The sequence below is a fragment of the Carettochelys insculpta genome, chromosome 5 (genome assembly GCF_033958435.1).
Source record: "Carettochelys insculpta isolate YL-2023 chromosome 5, ASM3395843v1, whole genome shotgun sequence".
Taxonomy (NCBI): Eukaryota; Metazoa; Chordata; order Testudines; family Carettochelyidae; genus Carettochelys; species Carettochelys insculpta.
The window spans coordinates 898,215-911,408 of NC_134141.1; the positions used below are offsets into that span (position 1 = coordinate 898,215).

Consider the following 13,194-nt stretch of genomic DNA (forward strand, 5'->3'; position numbering starts at 1 on the left):
AGACCACAGTCTGGGGGTTCCCCACCCCTGCCCTAGCGTTTAGCTCACTTCATCTTGACAGTTCTTAAAACAAGAGAGATGAGTGAGAACTTACATTTGTCTTCCCACTCATATTTGTGGTTATTAAAAATCTCTCCCCCGAAGAAGTGATTATGGAAAAAGAATCACCACTGAAGAGACAGAAATTGACTTCAAATTCGCATTTGAAAGTAATCCTGAGACATGACCAAAAAAGTGCTCTAAGCAACTCAGAAAAGCAACTAGCAAGAGACAAAGATTCAGGTTATTTAAATAAAGCTTTTCAGTTCTAAAAATATCAAAGAAAGATCATCTCAGGGATGACTGGTCTATCTGTATGATGGCTAGCTATGGAAACGCAGAGCTAAAACTCGAGAAATGCCACTATTTGACATCCTACTGCAGTAGCATAGCTGAACTTGATTTGCTTGTTAAAACAAAGGATGATAATTTAAGCGTGAAACTACAGCCTAGCCTTCAGGCCACTATGACACCCAAAGAATGGGCTACAGTGGTTTGGAGTCTATTATTTATGAAATAAAGGTATCATGTATTCGTACAAGATGCCGGGAGTAAAGTGCATACCTCAACTATGTGGTAGTTCAAAGGGATTTTGTTATTTCCTGGATAGCTCAGTAGCTGTGCTGCACTGCAAAAAGATAAATACATGTTAGAATGCAACACATTAGATATGATATGGGTACCAAGAAATGATGACTTAGAGAACATTTCTTTGTTTGTATGAGGGATGTCAGACTGACAGGACTGAAGTCAACTATTTATACACATAATATGCACAAGCATCAGTGCCAGCTTACCCACAGACATGAATGAACCATAATCTGGAGGGATCTTGAATTTCCATGCATATGCAATTGAATATTTTACTGAAAAGAATGCCATGTAGCATAAGCTTTTATGTTAGTTTGCCAACCTGAAAACTGGACTGAAACCAGACTCAGCTCATATAAGCAAGACAAAAAACTCAGGGCTCGTCTCCACTATTGGGTGGAATCAACCCACTGGGACTTGATTTATCAGGTCTAGTGAAGACCAGCTAAATCAACCAGTTTGCTGAGACATGGCCTCCACATGAGAATGAGATGAATAAGGGGAGCTGATAGGAGAGCATCTCCTGTTGAACCAGCACACTGTAGACCCCGCATTAAATAGATATAAGCTCCAGTGACTTGAGTTACACTACTAACACAACTTAAATTGCATAGTTTACATCAACTTGTCCCCATACTGTAAACCTGCTCTCAGAAAGCCACTTGCCTTGCCCAGATTTGTTACATGAACCAAACTGAAGAGTCTTTATCTCATTAGCAAGTGTCTGCCAAAACACTTCCCCATGGCCCTTATTCTACAATTAATATTTGAATATAGGATGAACTCATGGAAAATACAAGAGGCCTTCTGACTTTTGCAGTATCATCTAATTAACTCTTCATTATCCAACATTTCTCCTAAAGGAAATTAATGCCAGTCTCAGTTATTCTAAGCCTAGTCCACCTTCACTGATTTACATCCACCTCTAGATCATTTCCACAAAGGAAGTGGAAAGACCAAGACAGGAATGTACCGTAGCAGTCAAAGTCATCACAAGAATACTGGACTTCTAGTTTCTGTGAAATAAGAAAGCTGAACAAAATCATTGTGCAAGCATATTTACCATAAAACACAAACCTTGGCTACGTCTACACGTGAAGCCTACATCGAAGTAGCCTATTTCGATGTGGCGACATCGAAATAGGCTATTTCGATGAATAACGTCTACACTTCCTCCAGGGCTGGCAACCGTTGCGCAGCACCACATCGAAATAGGCGCAGCGAGGGAACGTCTACACGCCACAGTAGCACACATCGAAATAAGGATGCCAGGCACAGCTGCAGACAGGGTCACAGGGCGGACTCAACAGCCAGCCGCTCCCTTAAAGGGCCCCTCCCAGACACACTTGCACTAAACAGCACAAGATCCACAGAGCCGACAACGAGTTGCAGACCCTGTGCATGCATCATGAATCCCCCGCTGCAGCAGCAGCAGCCAGAAGCCCTGGGCTAAGGGCTGCTGCACACGGTGACCATAAAGCCCCGCACGGGCTGGAGAGACAGCGTCTCTCAACCCCCCAGCTGATGGCTGCCATGGAGGACCCCACAATTTCGACGTTGCGGGACGCGGATCGTCTACACAGTTCCTACTTTGACGTTGAACGTCAAAGTAGGGCGCTATTCCGATCCCCTCATGAGGTTAGCGACTTCGACGTCTCGCCGCCTAACGTCGAAGTTAACTTCGAAATAGCGCCCGACGCGTGTAGCCGCGACGGGCGCTATTTCGAAGTTAGTGCCGCTACTTCGAAGTAGCGTGCACGTGTAGACACAGCTCTTGTCAGTTTATCTACTACAGTTCAGCTACTGGCCCTTTTCTGGAAGTGATAGGTCTTAGTGGAATGCAAGAATATAATTCCGAATGTATTAATCTCAAGCTTTTGAATAATCATTTCAAAAGATTTTAAAGGTCTCCCATGAAAGTCATAATGCTCAAGATGGAAAGACTAAAATAAAAAATCAGGAAGAGCTTATTGTGGTATCATAACACTTTTCCTTTATTCACTCAGTGAAAAAGACTTACCATGTTTTTCTCTCTTTCCAGTGGGATTTGATGATGCAATGAAGATTCTCTTCTATTACAAATCTCTCAACTGAATGACTGCCAGGCATAACAGGACCCTATTCAAAAAGAATATCTATGAAAAATCACTGCTAAGTGAATAGTTCTTTTATACATAATTATTCACAGGGATTTAACAATTTTTTCTGTTGAGTATAAGAGCTCTTTCTAAGGAATCTGTTTCATAAACTGCTTTAAACTTTTACAGTACAAAGGAGTAGTTTTAAATAAAATGTCATTAAAGAATTTCAAACACAGGCAAGCATTAGAACCTATATCTAGGTTTTTATATCAGGTTGTCTTATTTGCAGAGGAGACTAAGTCAATTCGATTAAATTTCCACATACCCACCAACAGTTTCTACTGCACCTAGTTTAGCCAGCCACTGGCCATTTTCACCATTCAACGTTCTTACTCTAAGCTTCCAAGAACATGATCAGCATTTCTGTACAATTTCATTCTAGCACATTCCCCCATTGCCACAGACCCCATCTTTACTAACCTACTTCTGAGCATTACACAAAATGGTTACAAATTGTGAGCGTTACTCCCCACCAACAGGAATACTGATGCTGCATCCTTTTCAGCTACTCTAAGGAAGGTTGGGTACGTCATTCACAACAATCAGATGAAACAAGATTTGAGACGCCCCTTTCCCACATTTACGGCAAGCAAAGCTGAATGCCCACATCCCACACCAGGCATGCTTTTCTTGTTTCCAGGCATAGTAAAGGTTACAGAAATATACTAAGGAGTTCACTAAAGGTATTGCTACTTTATGGTAATGCATGTTTAGATTATACCCATGGTACCTGAAAGGCACTCAATGAGAGTGAGAAATCTACTGCGCCTACTTGCTCTTCCCAGAAAATTCACAGAAAGATTTAGAAAATATTTTGAATACACAGGTATTTTGCAGATTTTTAGAAGTTTTAGACACAGATTACACAACACGTTACAATGGTATTACTGATACACATCTGGCATTACATTACACTACTTGCAAACTGCAAAAGCCACAAGCTGGGCCAGCCATCACAACTGAAAACCAATAAAACATTTAACCATGTTATCATGGACTGTGCAGATCACATATTTCAAAATGACTCTGGTAAGTATATTATAAATTCTAAAAACTTCATGGAGGTTTTTTTATAGACTTCTGCCTATTAAGCCAAGCACTGCAGGTACTATGCACCCTAACTACACAGGGTGAACGGAAAACTTTTTTCTATACCTAAAAATGCCACAATTCAAAGTCAATTATCTCAAGCACTAGGTCTCATCAAAAGCGGAGGCCCTCCCATTTTCAACAATATAAGGATTTGGTTTCTAGCTCACCAAGGTAGTGTAACAAGAGCCCTAGATGCTGTTACTTTTTGCAGGTTATTAATGGTCTAGGACAGAAAACTGACCCCTTTCAGCATACATAATACTGGTAGAGGGAGAACAGGACAGTCTGTATTTGGGAGAAGGTTTCTCTAGCAGGCTCTTTAAAAGTTCATTCACCTGTTTGGACCATCAGAAATCAGCTCAGTGAGAAAGGTTAATGCGCTAAGACCAAATAAGGGTAGCCAAAGTTTTACCTTAAATTAATTTATTATACAATATGTTAACATGTGCACATATTTACAATATATGTCATAATATTTAACTCAGGCAACTCGAAACTGTCAAACCAAGCTGATGTGTATGATTGCATGAACTACCAAAGTAAATTTTTCATGTTATCTTCCCAGTGGTATCAAAAAATTTCACATTACAGCAGATCTTCACAATGGCTATCAGTCCATAAAAAGCGTGAAGAGCCTCACTCAGCACTGGCCTGCACTTCCACTAGCTTGGTGATCGTTGGTGTAGATTTAGATGTCAATATGCAAAAACCCATACTTTCCTGAGCCTCCAGAAGGTGACATACCTCAGGGTCATCTGTGTAGTCAAACATTCTAAAGATAACTCTGGGCATAGGGTAAACTGAATCTTCAGTATGAGGTGGAGGAGTAAAAGGAGGCAGATTGTGCTGCAGCGCTTCACAGAGGATGCTGTCAAAGGCAAGATAGGGCCTCAGAATGTGTCGTTCCTGCCAACGATCTTTTTTCAACTTCTGAATCTGGGACCAAAGGCAATCTAAATACTGAAGAGAAAACAGGAAATATCAGACAGAGCATGTCAGAAGCTCACAAGAATCTATACTGGCATTCTCAAGAGCTTAGTTTCCCAGAAGGCCACTCCAGAGCATCAGGCATTTTCAAAACAGGGTTTCCTAACTACTGAACTCTGTCCCTCACACATTCAGAAAAGCAAAGCAGCTGGCCAGGTTCCTTATTAGCACCCATGTAGTCATTCAGAAGATAAAAATAGAATTACGAAATGTAACCAATGTGCAGAAGAAAGTAGCCTTCACGTATTCAAAAATGTTGTGACAAATTCTACTAACATCCAGTATTTTACTACTGTTAATGTTTGGGCATGTATAAGCCCATGATAAATTTAACATAAGCCTGAAGAGCATAAAGTTCTCTTAAATCACAAATGAGAGAACTGCCACTGCCAGCCCAGAAATCAGTATAGGGTATAAGACATGTATGCTCCTCTTGCAGGGGGTACGGACATGGGCCAGAGACTGCTCTTGGCATCCCTCAAAAAAACCTTACAGGCAGAAAGAGTCACCCGGTCTATATGCTTACTCCGTGACAGAGCTCTGTGAGCTTCAGACACATGTCAAGCTGCAGAGCTGAAGGAGATGCTATAGTCATAGGGCTGCCAAGCCTCCAGGACTGGTCTGGAATCTCCAGGAATTAAAGATTAATATTTAAATTAAAGTATGTTATGTACCGAAACCTCCAGGAAAACATCCAACCAAAACTGGTAACCACAGATAGAAGGGTCAAGAGTGTTGAACATGTTAGCTGAAGGGGGAGCTCTGGCACCCTTCTCTCAGCCTCATGTGTTGTACCATTGCCTGCTCTGTGACTAAACTTTCCAAACAGCCCTGAATTTCACAGGAAGACAGTTCCTTAGATTTCTCATGAGGTGGCCAACATGGGATCCCCAGCCACCACTATCTACACAACTCTTCACTCCTGTCTTCTAAGCGGCAGGACCAGAGTGCTGCTTGCACTTTGCCATATGACAGCAGGTGCAGTCCCTTCGAGTGTGAGGGGTACAAGAAAGTAGATGATGCAGAAATTGATCCAACTGGTGAACACAAGACAGAAGCAAGGAATGACGTTGCCGAAGGACAAACAGTCCAGGTTCCCTTTCTGTCCAGGTGTTTCTAACACAGTGCAATTCCCCCAAATGGTGACCACATAACTAGTTGCATCATGACATCTAAACAAGGGAGCCTTGCTACTCTTCATGCAGTGATCTCAGTCTGCAGCCACAGTTCAACTGAGCAACAAGTGTTCTCCTAAGTGGTCTGCCAGAAAACGTGTCGCTCCTTAGAATGATCAAGTTTTTACACAGGTTTAGACTGGAGAAATGGAAGAGAATGGATTACCTACAACCTAGTGGGGATAACACAAAACAAGGGGTAAAGGGAGAAATATCTGCTTCAGCAATGTTACCTTTTCGGAAGAAAGGTGTTTCTAACTCCAGATTTTTCTACTTTTGTTATTACATGGCAAATAAAATCCATTTACCTCTTCCTGTGGATGTGGTTTGTCAGCAGTCCAAACCTGTAACATGGGAACATGGATCTTCTGACGTCGCCTATTACATACAAAAAGAAAATGTATCCCCTTTAAAACTGTAACCTAGAAACAGTAATGTTTTCTACTGTGCACATACAGCATCTCCCCAGGTGAGTACTAGGAGTAAACTAACACTTACTAATCAGCTAGGTATTATTTAAAGTGCTACTATGGGGTGACCATGCTGCAGTGATGAGTTATTGACACTGGAGTTAACTCATTGTTACAGCAGATAATTCACAGTATAATATCACTATTAGAAGCATCCACTATTCTTTAGAAACACAAAGACGCTGAGGCCCCCACAACATTACTAGCTTGAGTGTCAGAAGCAGACAAGCATGAACCCATAGTCCAACTGGCCAGCTAGCTGGAGTTTACAGCTCTATTTAACTTCAACTAGAGACCTCTATATGGACAGAAATTGGGTTAGGCCCCACACAAGATAACACTGCAGTAAAGACAAGTCCTAGATCTTTAATGAGCTTCTGCTGAAGGAACCCTCAAAACAATCCAAAATGAACAGATTTTTAGCTGTTTTGCACCACATCTATGAACTAAACAAGTTTTAGAAAACTGGAAAAAATTAGGAGCATCAACTAGTATGAAAGAGATACTTCAGTCATTCAAGATGACAAAAAAAAAAATCCCACAATCTAGGCTATTTCATGCCATCAAACGTCAGAGAATTATGAGGTTTTACATTTTTTGATTACGTTTGAATGATCTATAAACAAAGCTATTTATTCTACATTTCACCAGGTACAAAGGAAGAGGGGAATCGCTATTGACTGTAGTCTTACTTCAAATAGCTTTCAGACTGGGATAAAATGCGGTCCATTTCAGCATCCTTTTTCTCATACAGTTCCTTCCCAACCCAGGGCAGAGATGACAAAAATGCAAACACGTACCAGTCACATCGCACCTGTAGAGAACAAAGACACACACAAAACCCTTCAATATACAATTAATTTCAACACTGGTAAAATGATTGCAAGGATTAGAGAGGATAAGCTCCTTTGAAAATATAGATAAATCACCTAGAATCAAAGAAATACTTTGAAAGTGAACCTATACTTCAGTGATTATTTGTAGAGCCACCAGAATCCACAGATGTTTTATGCAGCTCTGTATTTGAAAGTGTGACTATTTCAGCATGTAGATATCAGCTATATGGATGTTTATGCATATTAAGTATCTGGATAGCCACAACTGAGATAAGACAAGGTGGTCAAGCTAGTTTCTTTTACTGGACCAACTCCTTAAAAAGAATTAGATATATCCTTACCCACCATGTGTGTCTAATATCCTGGTACTGACACAAATACAACCATACTGCATACATAAATTGGTAAGGTAACACTATTGCACGCTGGCAACGCTAATTCACTTAATGACTTAGTAGTCAACCTAACGATATTATGACAAAGGAATATTTATATCTCTTACCAATATTTTAAATTAGCAGCAGTAAATTTAAAAAAAAATTTTACTTGACATTGTGTTTATTCTTTGGCCAGTGAAACCAATCATGGACACATTTTGTTTCAAATACTCCAGGTAAATGTTACAAAGTTTTATCATCTGCAGTTTTTCATGTCAAAATTTTCATTCAGAATTGAGGTTGTCTATTGCTTTTCAAATCAGAACTATGTTTTAAAGGCAGAGTCTGTAAAAATGGCCTTTTGTCGTAAGTTCTCCCCTATGAGCATATTCAAAGCCACACTTGCCAACTTTCATAAAGAAGAAAACTGTATTCAGTTTGGACTTCTGTAGCAATACAATTGTTTACTAACTTTCACTTCTGCAGGAAAAGTCGGTTTAAAGACAACAGCATTTCCTGGGTGTCCCTTAGGTTCCTACTTTGCCTGCAGAAGCTTTATACTACTGAAGATGCAGAAGCAGCAAAGCATGCAGCCTGATTCTCAGAGACCCTGGTGGATCTGCATGGGTGGCAATTAGAAAATGTTTGGCTTGTAAACTGAATTGTAATTAATTTGAAAGTCACTGAGTGACAAAAAGCCACTTTTAGAATCACTTTTCAGATTAGATCAGTGTTTTACAGTTTCAAAACACAAACATGGCAGTCTCACCAAGGACTAGATATATGCCAAATTTGAACTTAAAGACAGACACCTGAGCTGAGTAATTGCAGAAAGAATAAAATACTTGGCCTTTCTCCAATTGCCACTACTTTCTTCTAGCCATACTAGGGAAATATAATCAACACCCATTTGGGGACTGGACTATCGCACCAGTGCATTTTAACCCTTTATGCTGCTGCAACTCTAAGTGTTTGGCAATGAAAAATTCCTGGAGGAATAGCAAGTCATCCATAAAGTAAAGACTACTTTGCTTACCTGGGGCACATCTTCCTCTTGAGTCACACTCACAAAGTTCTCAAACATGGCTACCATTGAAGGTGCAGCTATTACATGACAATTAACAAGGTCAGACAGAAAACGAACCTAGTAAGGCAAACAACGATGTTATATGTTTTCAAACTTTTTACTCTCTTGCAATTACTTCCACAAGTTTGAAGTAGAAAGTCTGAGACCAGACAACAAGGACAACTATAAACATTTACCTTAATACTAAAACAAACTACAAAATAGTTATTAGCACATGCATAGTAGCACCACGGATGCATGCAATAAAAGGAGTCCCTCCCCAAACACCACATACTTTAAGCCCGACCCTTGAGTTGTGTCATGTTCTCTCTCTTTTAAAAACAAAAATAAATATTTCTTTTAGGAGGGAAAAATAATCTCTCTCACACCTCACACATTGCCCTAGTCAGAGCCATCCTGTCCATGGGAAAGTCTGGGGTGGCCACTCCACTGCTGCTGCCCCAACAGTCCTACAAATGAGATGGTCCTCCATATTGATCTTAGCCAGGAGGTCCCAGAGTAGCACTGGGGGATTACCTGTGCAGTCTATAGCTAGAAGCAGGGATTGGGACCCTCCAAATTCACCGTGATGGTGGGAGCTGCAGAAAGTGGAGCAACCCAGCAGCCTGCTCTGCTCTGCCACCCTCTCCAGACGGGTTGCTCCACTTCACCATGACGACACGAACATCACCCCACACCAGTCTGTTCTGCTCCCCTGAACAATGCCATGGTGAGCACTGGGGGGCCTGATGCTTGCTGCCAGCTATAGACCCCCAGGTGATTCTCTGGGTTGCGTCACTTGAGGGAAGTGGCGCACTGAAGGTGGGAGCTGGTGGGGCTTGGGGGCCGGAGCGGAACAGAGGTGGGGCCTGGAGCAGAGGGGTTGCCCTGGGACAGCCCTATTCCTAGTACGCCTATAGAGCACTGCAGGTTGACTCCAGAACAGACCAGCTTCCCAGGCATCACAATTACAGACAACCTAATTCTGGCAAATTTAACAGGGACAGCACATCAGGCTAAGAGGAAAGGAGCACGAGAGGCGAAAAAGAATTCTACTTACTAAATACACAGCTTCATTATACATATTGGCTTTCAAACATTCTTTGAGCTGGCGAATCATGGCTTCTACAAATTCCCCACCAAAATTGTAGTTTCTGGCATTCAGCAACCCAACTAGTGTTGTATAAACTGTAAGCTTTTCTGGTAACAGGCGAGCACTGATTTAAATGCAGAAAAGAAACAAAATATTCCATCAGAGGTTAATGTGTCCTATGCCCACGGTTGCATTCATGTAACGTCACAGATTCTGATTAGGGAAGGTTACATTTGTCTGTTTTTGGTGCTAGAAGTAGTACTACAATCAGAACCACCACCCAGAGCATTAACTTTTCCTTCATTTTTTTAGTTTGCCCTCTAAAATGTTGTGTAATGATTTTAAAATGCAAGCTTATCTGATACTAAATTCAATTTCAAAATATTTCCCCTTTAATTTATTCCAGAGGGTAAGAACTACACAAATTAAAACTACTGGCTTCCAAAGCCTGCAGCAACTGTGTTAATACACATCAGCTATAGCCTCTGTCTCACACTAAAATTAACATCAGGTCATTGTTGAAAAGCAAAATGGCACAAGAGCCCGGCATGGCATTTATTAGACATTTTAAACACTATATAGGGACATTTAGAGGATTTATTTTATAACAAGGCTTTGAAATTCAAAAGCCACAAGGAAGCATCATTTAAGAGAAGATTCACACTGAAATAAGCATGGGCTAACTGCAGCCACAAGCCACACCCAGCCTGTCAGACTTTTTAATCCAGCCCCTAAATTCCTGCCAGGGAGTGATGTCAGGGGTTTAGCGCATGCTGGGGGGCTCCCGGAAGCAGCACCAGCATGCTTCTCCTCTGGCTCTTATATATACAGGCAGCCAAGGGTCTCCACAGGCTGCCCCTTCTCCAGGTGCAAGCTCCATAGCTCTGATTGGCTAGGGACTGTGGGGGTGGTGCCTGCAGACAGGGCAGTGCACAGAGCTCCCTGGCTGCACCTCGTGTAAGAGCCAAACGGGATAGTTACTGCTGCTTCTGGGAGCTGGTTGAGATAAGCGTCGCCCAGTGCCTGTGCTGCCAAGAAATGTCCCCATCCCCGATCTCCCTCCTGCCCTCCAACCACTTTGATCCCAGCCTAGAGCGCCCTCCTGCACACCAAACCTCTCATCCCTGGTGCTACCAAACAGCCCACACCCCCAACGGAAGCCTTCACCCCCACCCACACTCCAAAGGCTCTTGCATATTCCTGATATTTCACTGTAATTCCTTTAAATACAGTGAAATATCAAAACTATGCAAAGCATTAGCACAATTTTACATCTCAGATAAAAGATTTAGGCTACACTGACACTAGCCCAAACTTCAAAATGGCTTTTCCTTAGCGGATTTTGAAGTTGCCGGGGTCTTTTCGAAAAGGAGCCCTGTCTGGACGAGCCACGCGTCTGTGAGCAGCGTCAATTTCGAAGTGCTGGGGCTGCCGGCATTCTAATGAGGCGCTGAATATGTATTTCAGCGCTTCATTAGTAAACTTCGAAATGGCCGTTTGCATGGCCATTTCGAAGTTTTGGGCTAGTGAAGACACGGCCCTAGAGACAAAAAAGTCCATTTAAAATCAGCCATGCTGATGCAATAAGTTCTTAAGAAATTCAGAAGTTCTGATAAGGAGATGATGTGAAGTTAACTAGGATTTGTATTCATATGTACTTTTATTCCCTGAAATGTGCATTACTGCCATGGGAAACAAATTAACTTTTTCACTAAGACTGTAACGTGCATTACAATTCTCAGAAAAGGGAGCCTGTAATATTACTGATTCAACTCTAATTTCATTTACCCGCAAGCTTAGCACCTCATCCTACATAAGACACAAAAAGTACAAAATAAGAGCCAGAAGAAATGCCACTAGATGCTGAGCCACCTCAGATGAAGCTCTCAATAAGGCCCTCCCCTATGGATCCACAAAATTGAGACTTCAAGATAGCTTGCTGGAGTGGGGAGTAGGTTTGGGAACCTGTCTGCTTAACTCCTGTTAGAGCAGATTAAGTCCTTCAGAGAATGCAGTGCACATACATGGTATGCTCATCTTCTCTCCAGTTATTACTGTTGCCAATTTCCTTGGCTCACAGAGTAAGCGTACAGTGTCGGAAATGCTCATATGAACATTTTAAATGTCATGTATGTTTGAAAAGCATTTAGTGTAGATAATACATCACCTGGATCTTTTGCATACATACACTGTACAAAGAATTCTTAATATCTTGCTTTTGTAGTTTGGTAGATCAGCCTCCAAGACACCAGCTAGGCCTTCTAAGTTGCTCTCCAAAGAAGAGGTACTCTAAGAAAGGAGATAATTATTAGAAATCAATCACACCCATCAAGGGTTAGCCAGCCAACTTTTCAGTAACAAGACTATTTCAACAGAAGACTCTTTCATTGTGCTCTTATTCATACAAAATAGAACTGGGTAAGAATAAAAATTCTGTATTCTGTTTTTAGTGCAAGTGATGTTTCAAAATCCATCTGCTTACAAAGATACTTTTAGTTTACTGAAAGCAGACAGCAGATACATAGAAAAACATGTAAGTGAGCAATACCTCCTGAATTCCACACAGAACTGTTGAAGGCAGTTCATTTTTAATTCTTTATTACTCTTAATCTAGTGCAAATATGTTAAGGGGAAGATCATCCTAATTTGACTTGAATATTTTTAAAAAGAAAAAAACTGAAAAGATTCTTTAAGTATCTATAGCCTTCAAACATACAAGTGCCTGCCATTCAAGTGAGATTCTGTACCGCCACGCCCTCAGAAATTTAAAAATATAGAGCAGCTGTGTACTGTATTTAATTGAAACAGTCAATTATCTGCCACAAAGGCATTTCTAATGGATTTTTAAAAACTATTTCAGCAACATGGACAGCAGGAAAAGTTAGTGAGAATATTATTTGATGAATTTCACCAGTGATCACCAATTAATATATCCACTGATTAGAATAAAGTCATAACTATCATAATGACTAATACAAAACTGGATGAAATGAAATTTAAATTAGCATTTTCAAATTATAACCAGTCAGACCTACTTACTACTTATATCACCTTGTTACCTGGTTACCTGCCTTTTTTTATTCTTTATAATAGATTGGTCATTTTCCTGAAATGTCATCAGTGCATTTCCTGTTTTCCCCCACCAACCCTTACAGATTCCCCTCCATGGGAGTATCCCTTGCATTTGGGATCTCCCTCTCAGTCTGTATTTTGCTACTCCCTTCTTCCATCAAAATCATTCAATAAACACCCTGATCTTCTCTTCTTGAATGTATTCCATCAGCATCCTTTTTCCCAGACAGCTACTCCCCTCTGAAGTTCACGGGA

General features: G+C 41.0%; 1 protein-coding gene across 2 annotated transcripts in view; it reads right to left on the minus strand.

Moving 5' to 3' along the window:
- The window catches only part of NCBP1 (nuclear cap binding protein subunit 1), a 47,292-nt gene that overhangs the window by 27,297 nt on the left and 6,801 nt on the right, over nt 1-13,194 (minus strand). Inside the window, exons 3-10 of one of the 2 annotated variants that reach the window (XM_074994488.1) lie at nt 12,056-12,156; nt 9,835-9,991; nt 8,745-8,852; nt 7,188-7,309; nt 6,334-6,403; nt 4,608-4,823; nt 2,651-2,748; nt 604-667 (exon numbers count right to left, since the gene is read on the minus strand). In XM_074994488.1, the coding sequence (XP_074850589.1) occupies nt 604-667; nt 2,651-2,748; nt 4,608-4,823; nt 6,334-6,403; nt 7,188-7,309; nt 8,745-8,852; nt 9,835-9,991; nt 12,056-12,156 (936 nt within the window). Of the gene's footprint in view, nt 1-603; nt 668-2,650; nt 2,749-4,607; nt 4,824-6,333; nt 6,404-7,187; nt 7,310-8,744; nt 8,853-9,834; nt 9,992-12,034; nt 12,157-13,194 lie in introns of both variants that reach the window. The other variant, XM_074994487.1, reaches the window with a different exon arrangement.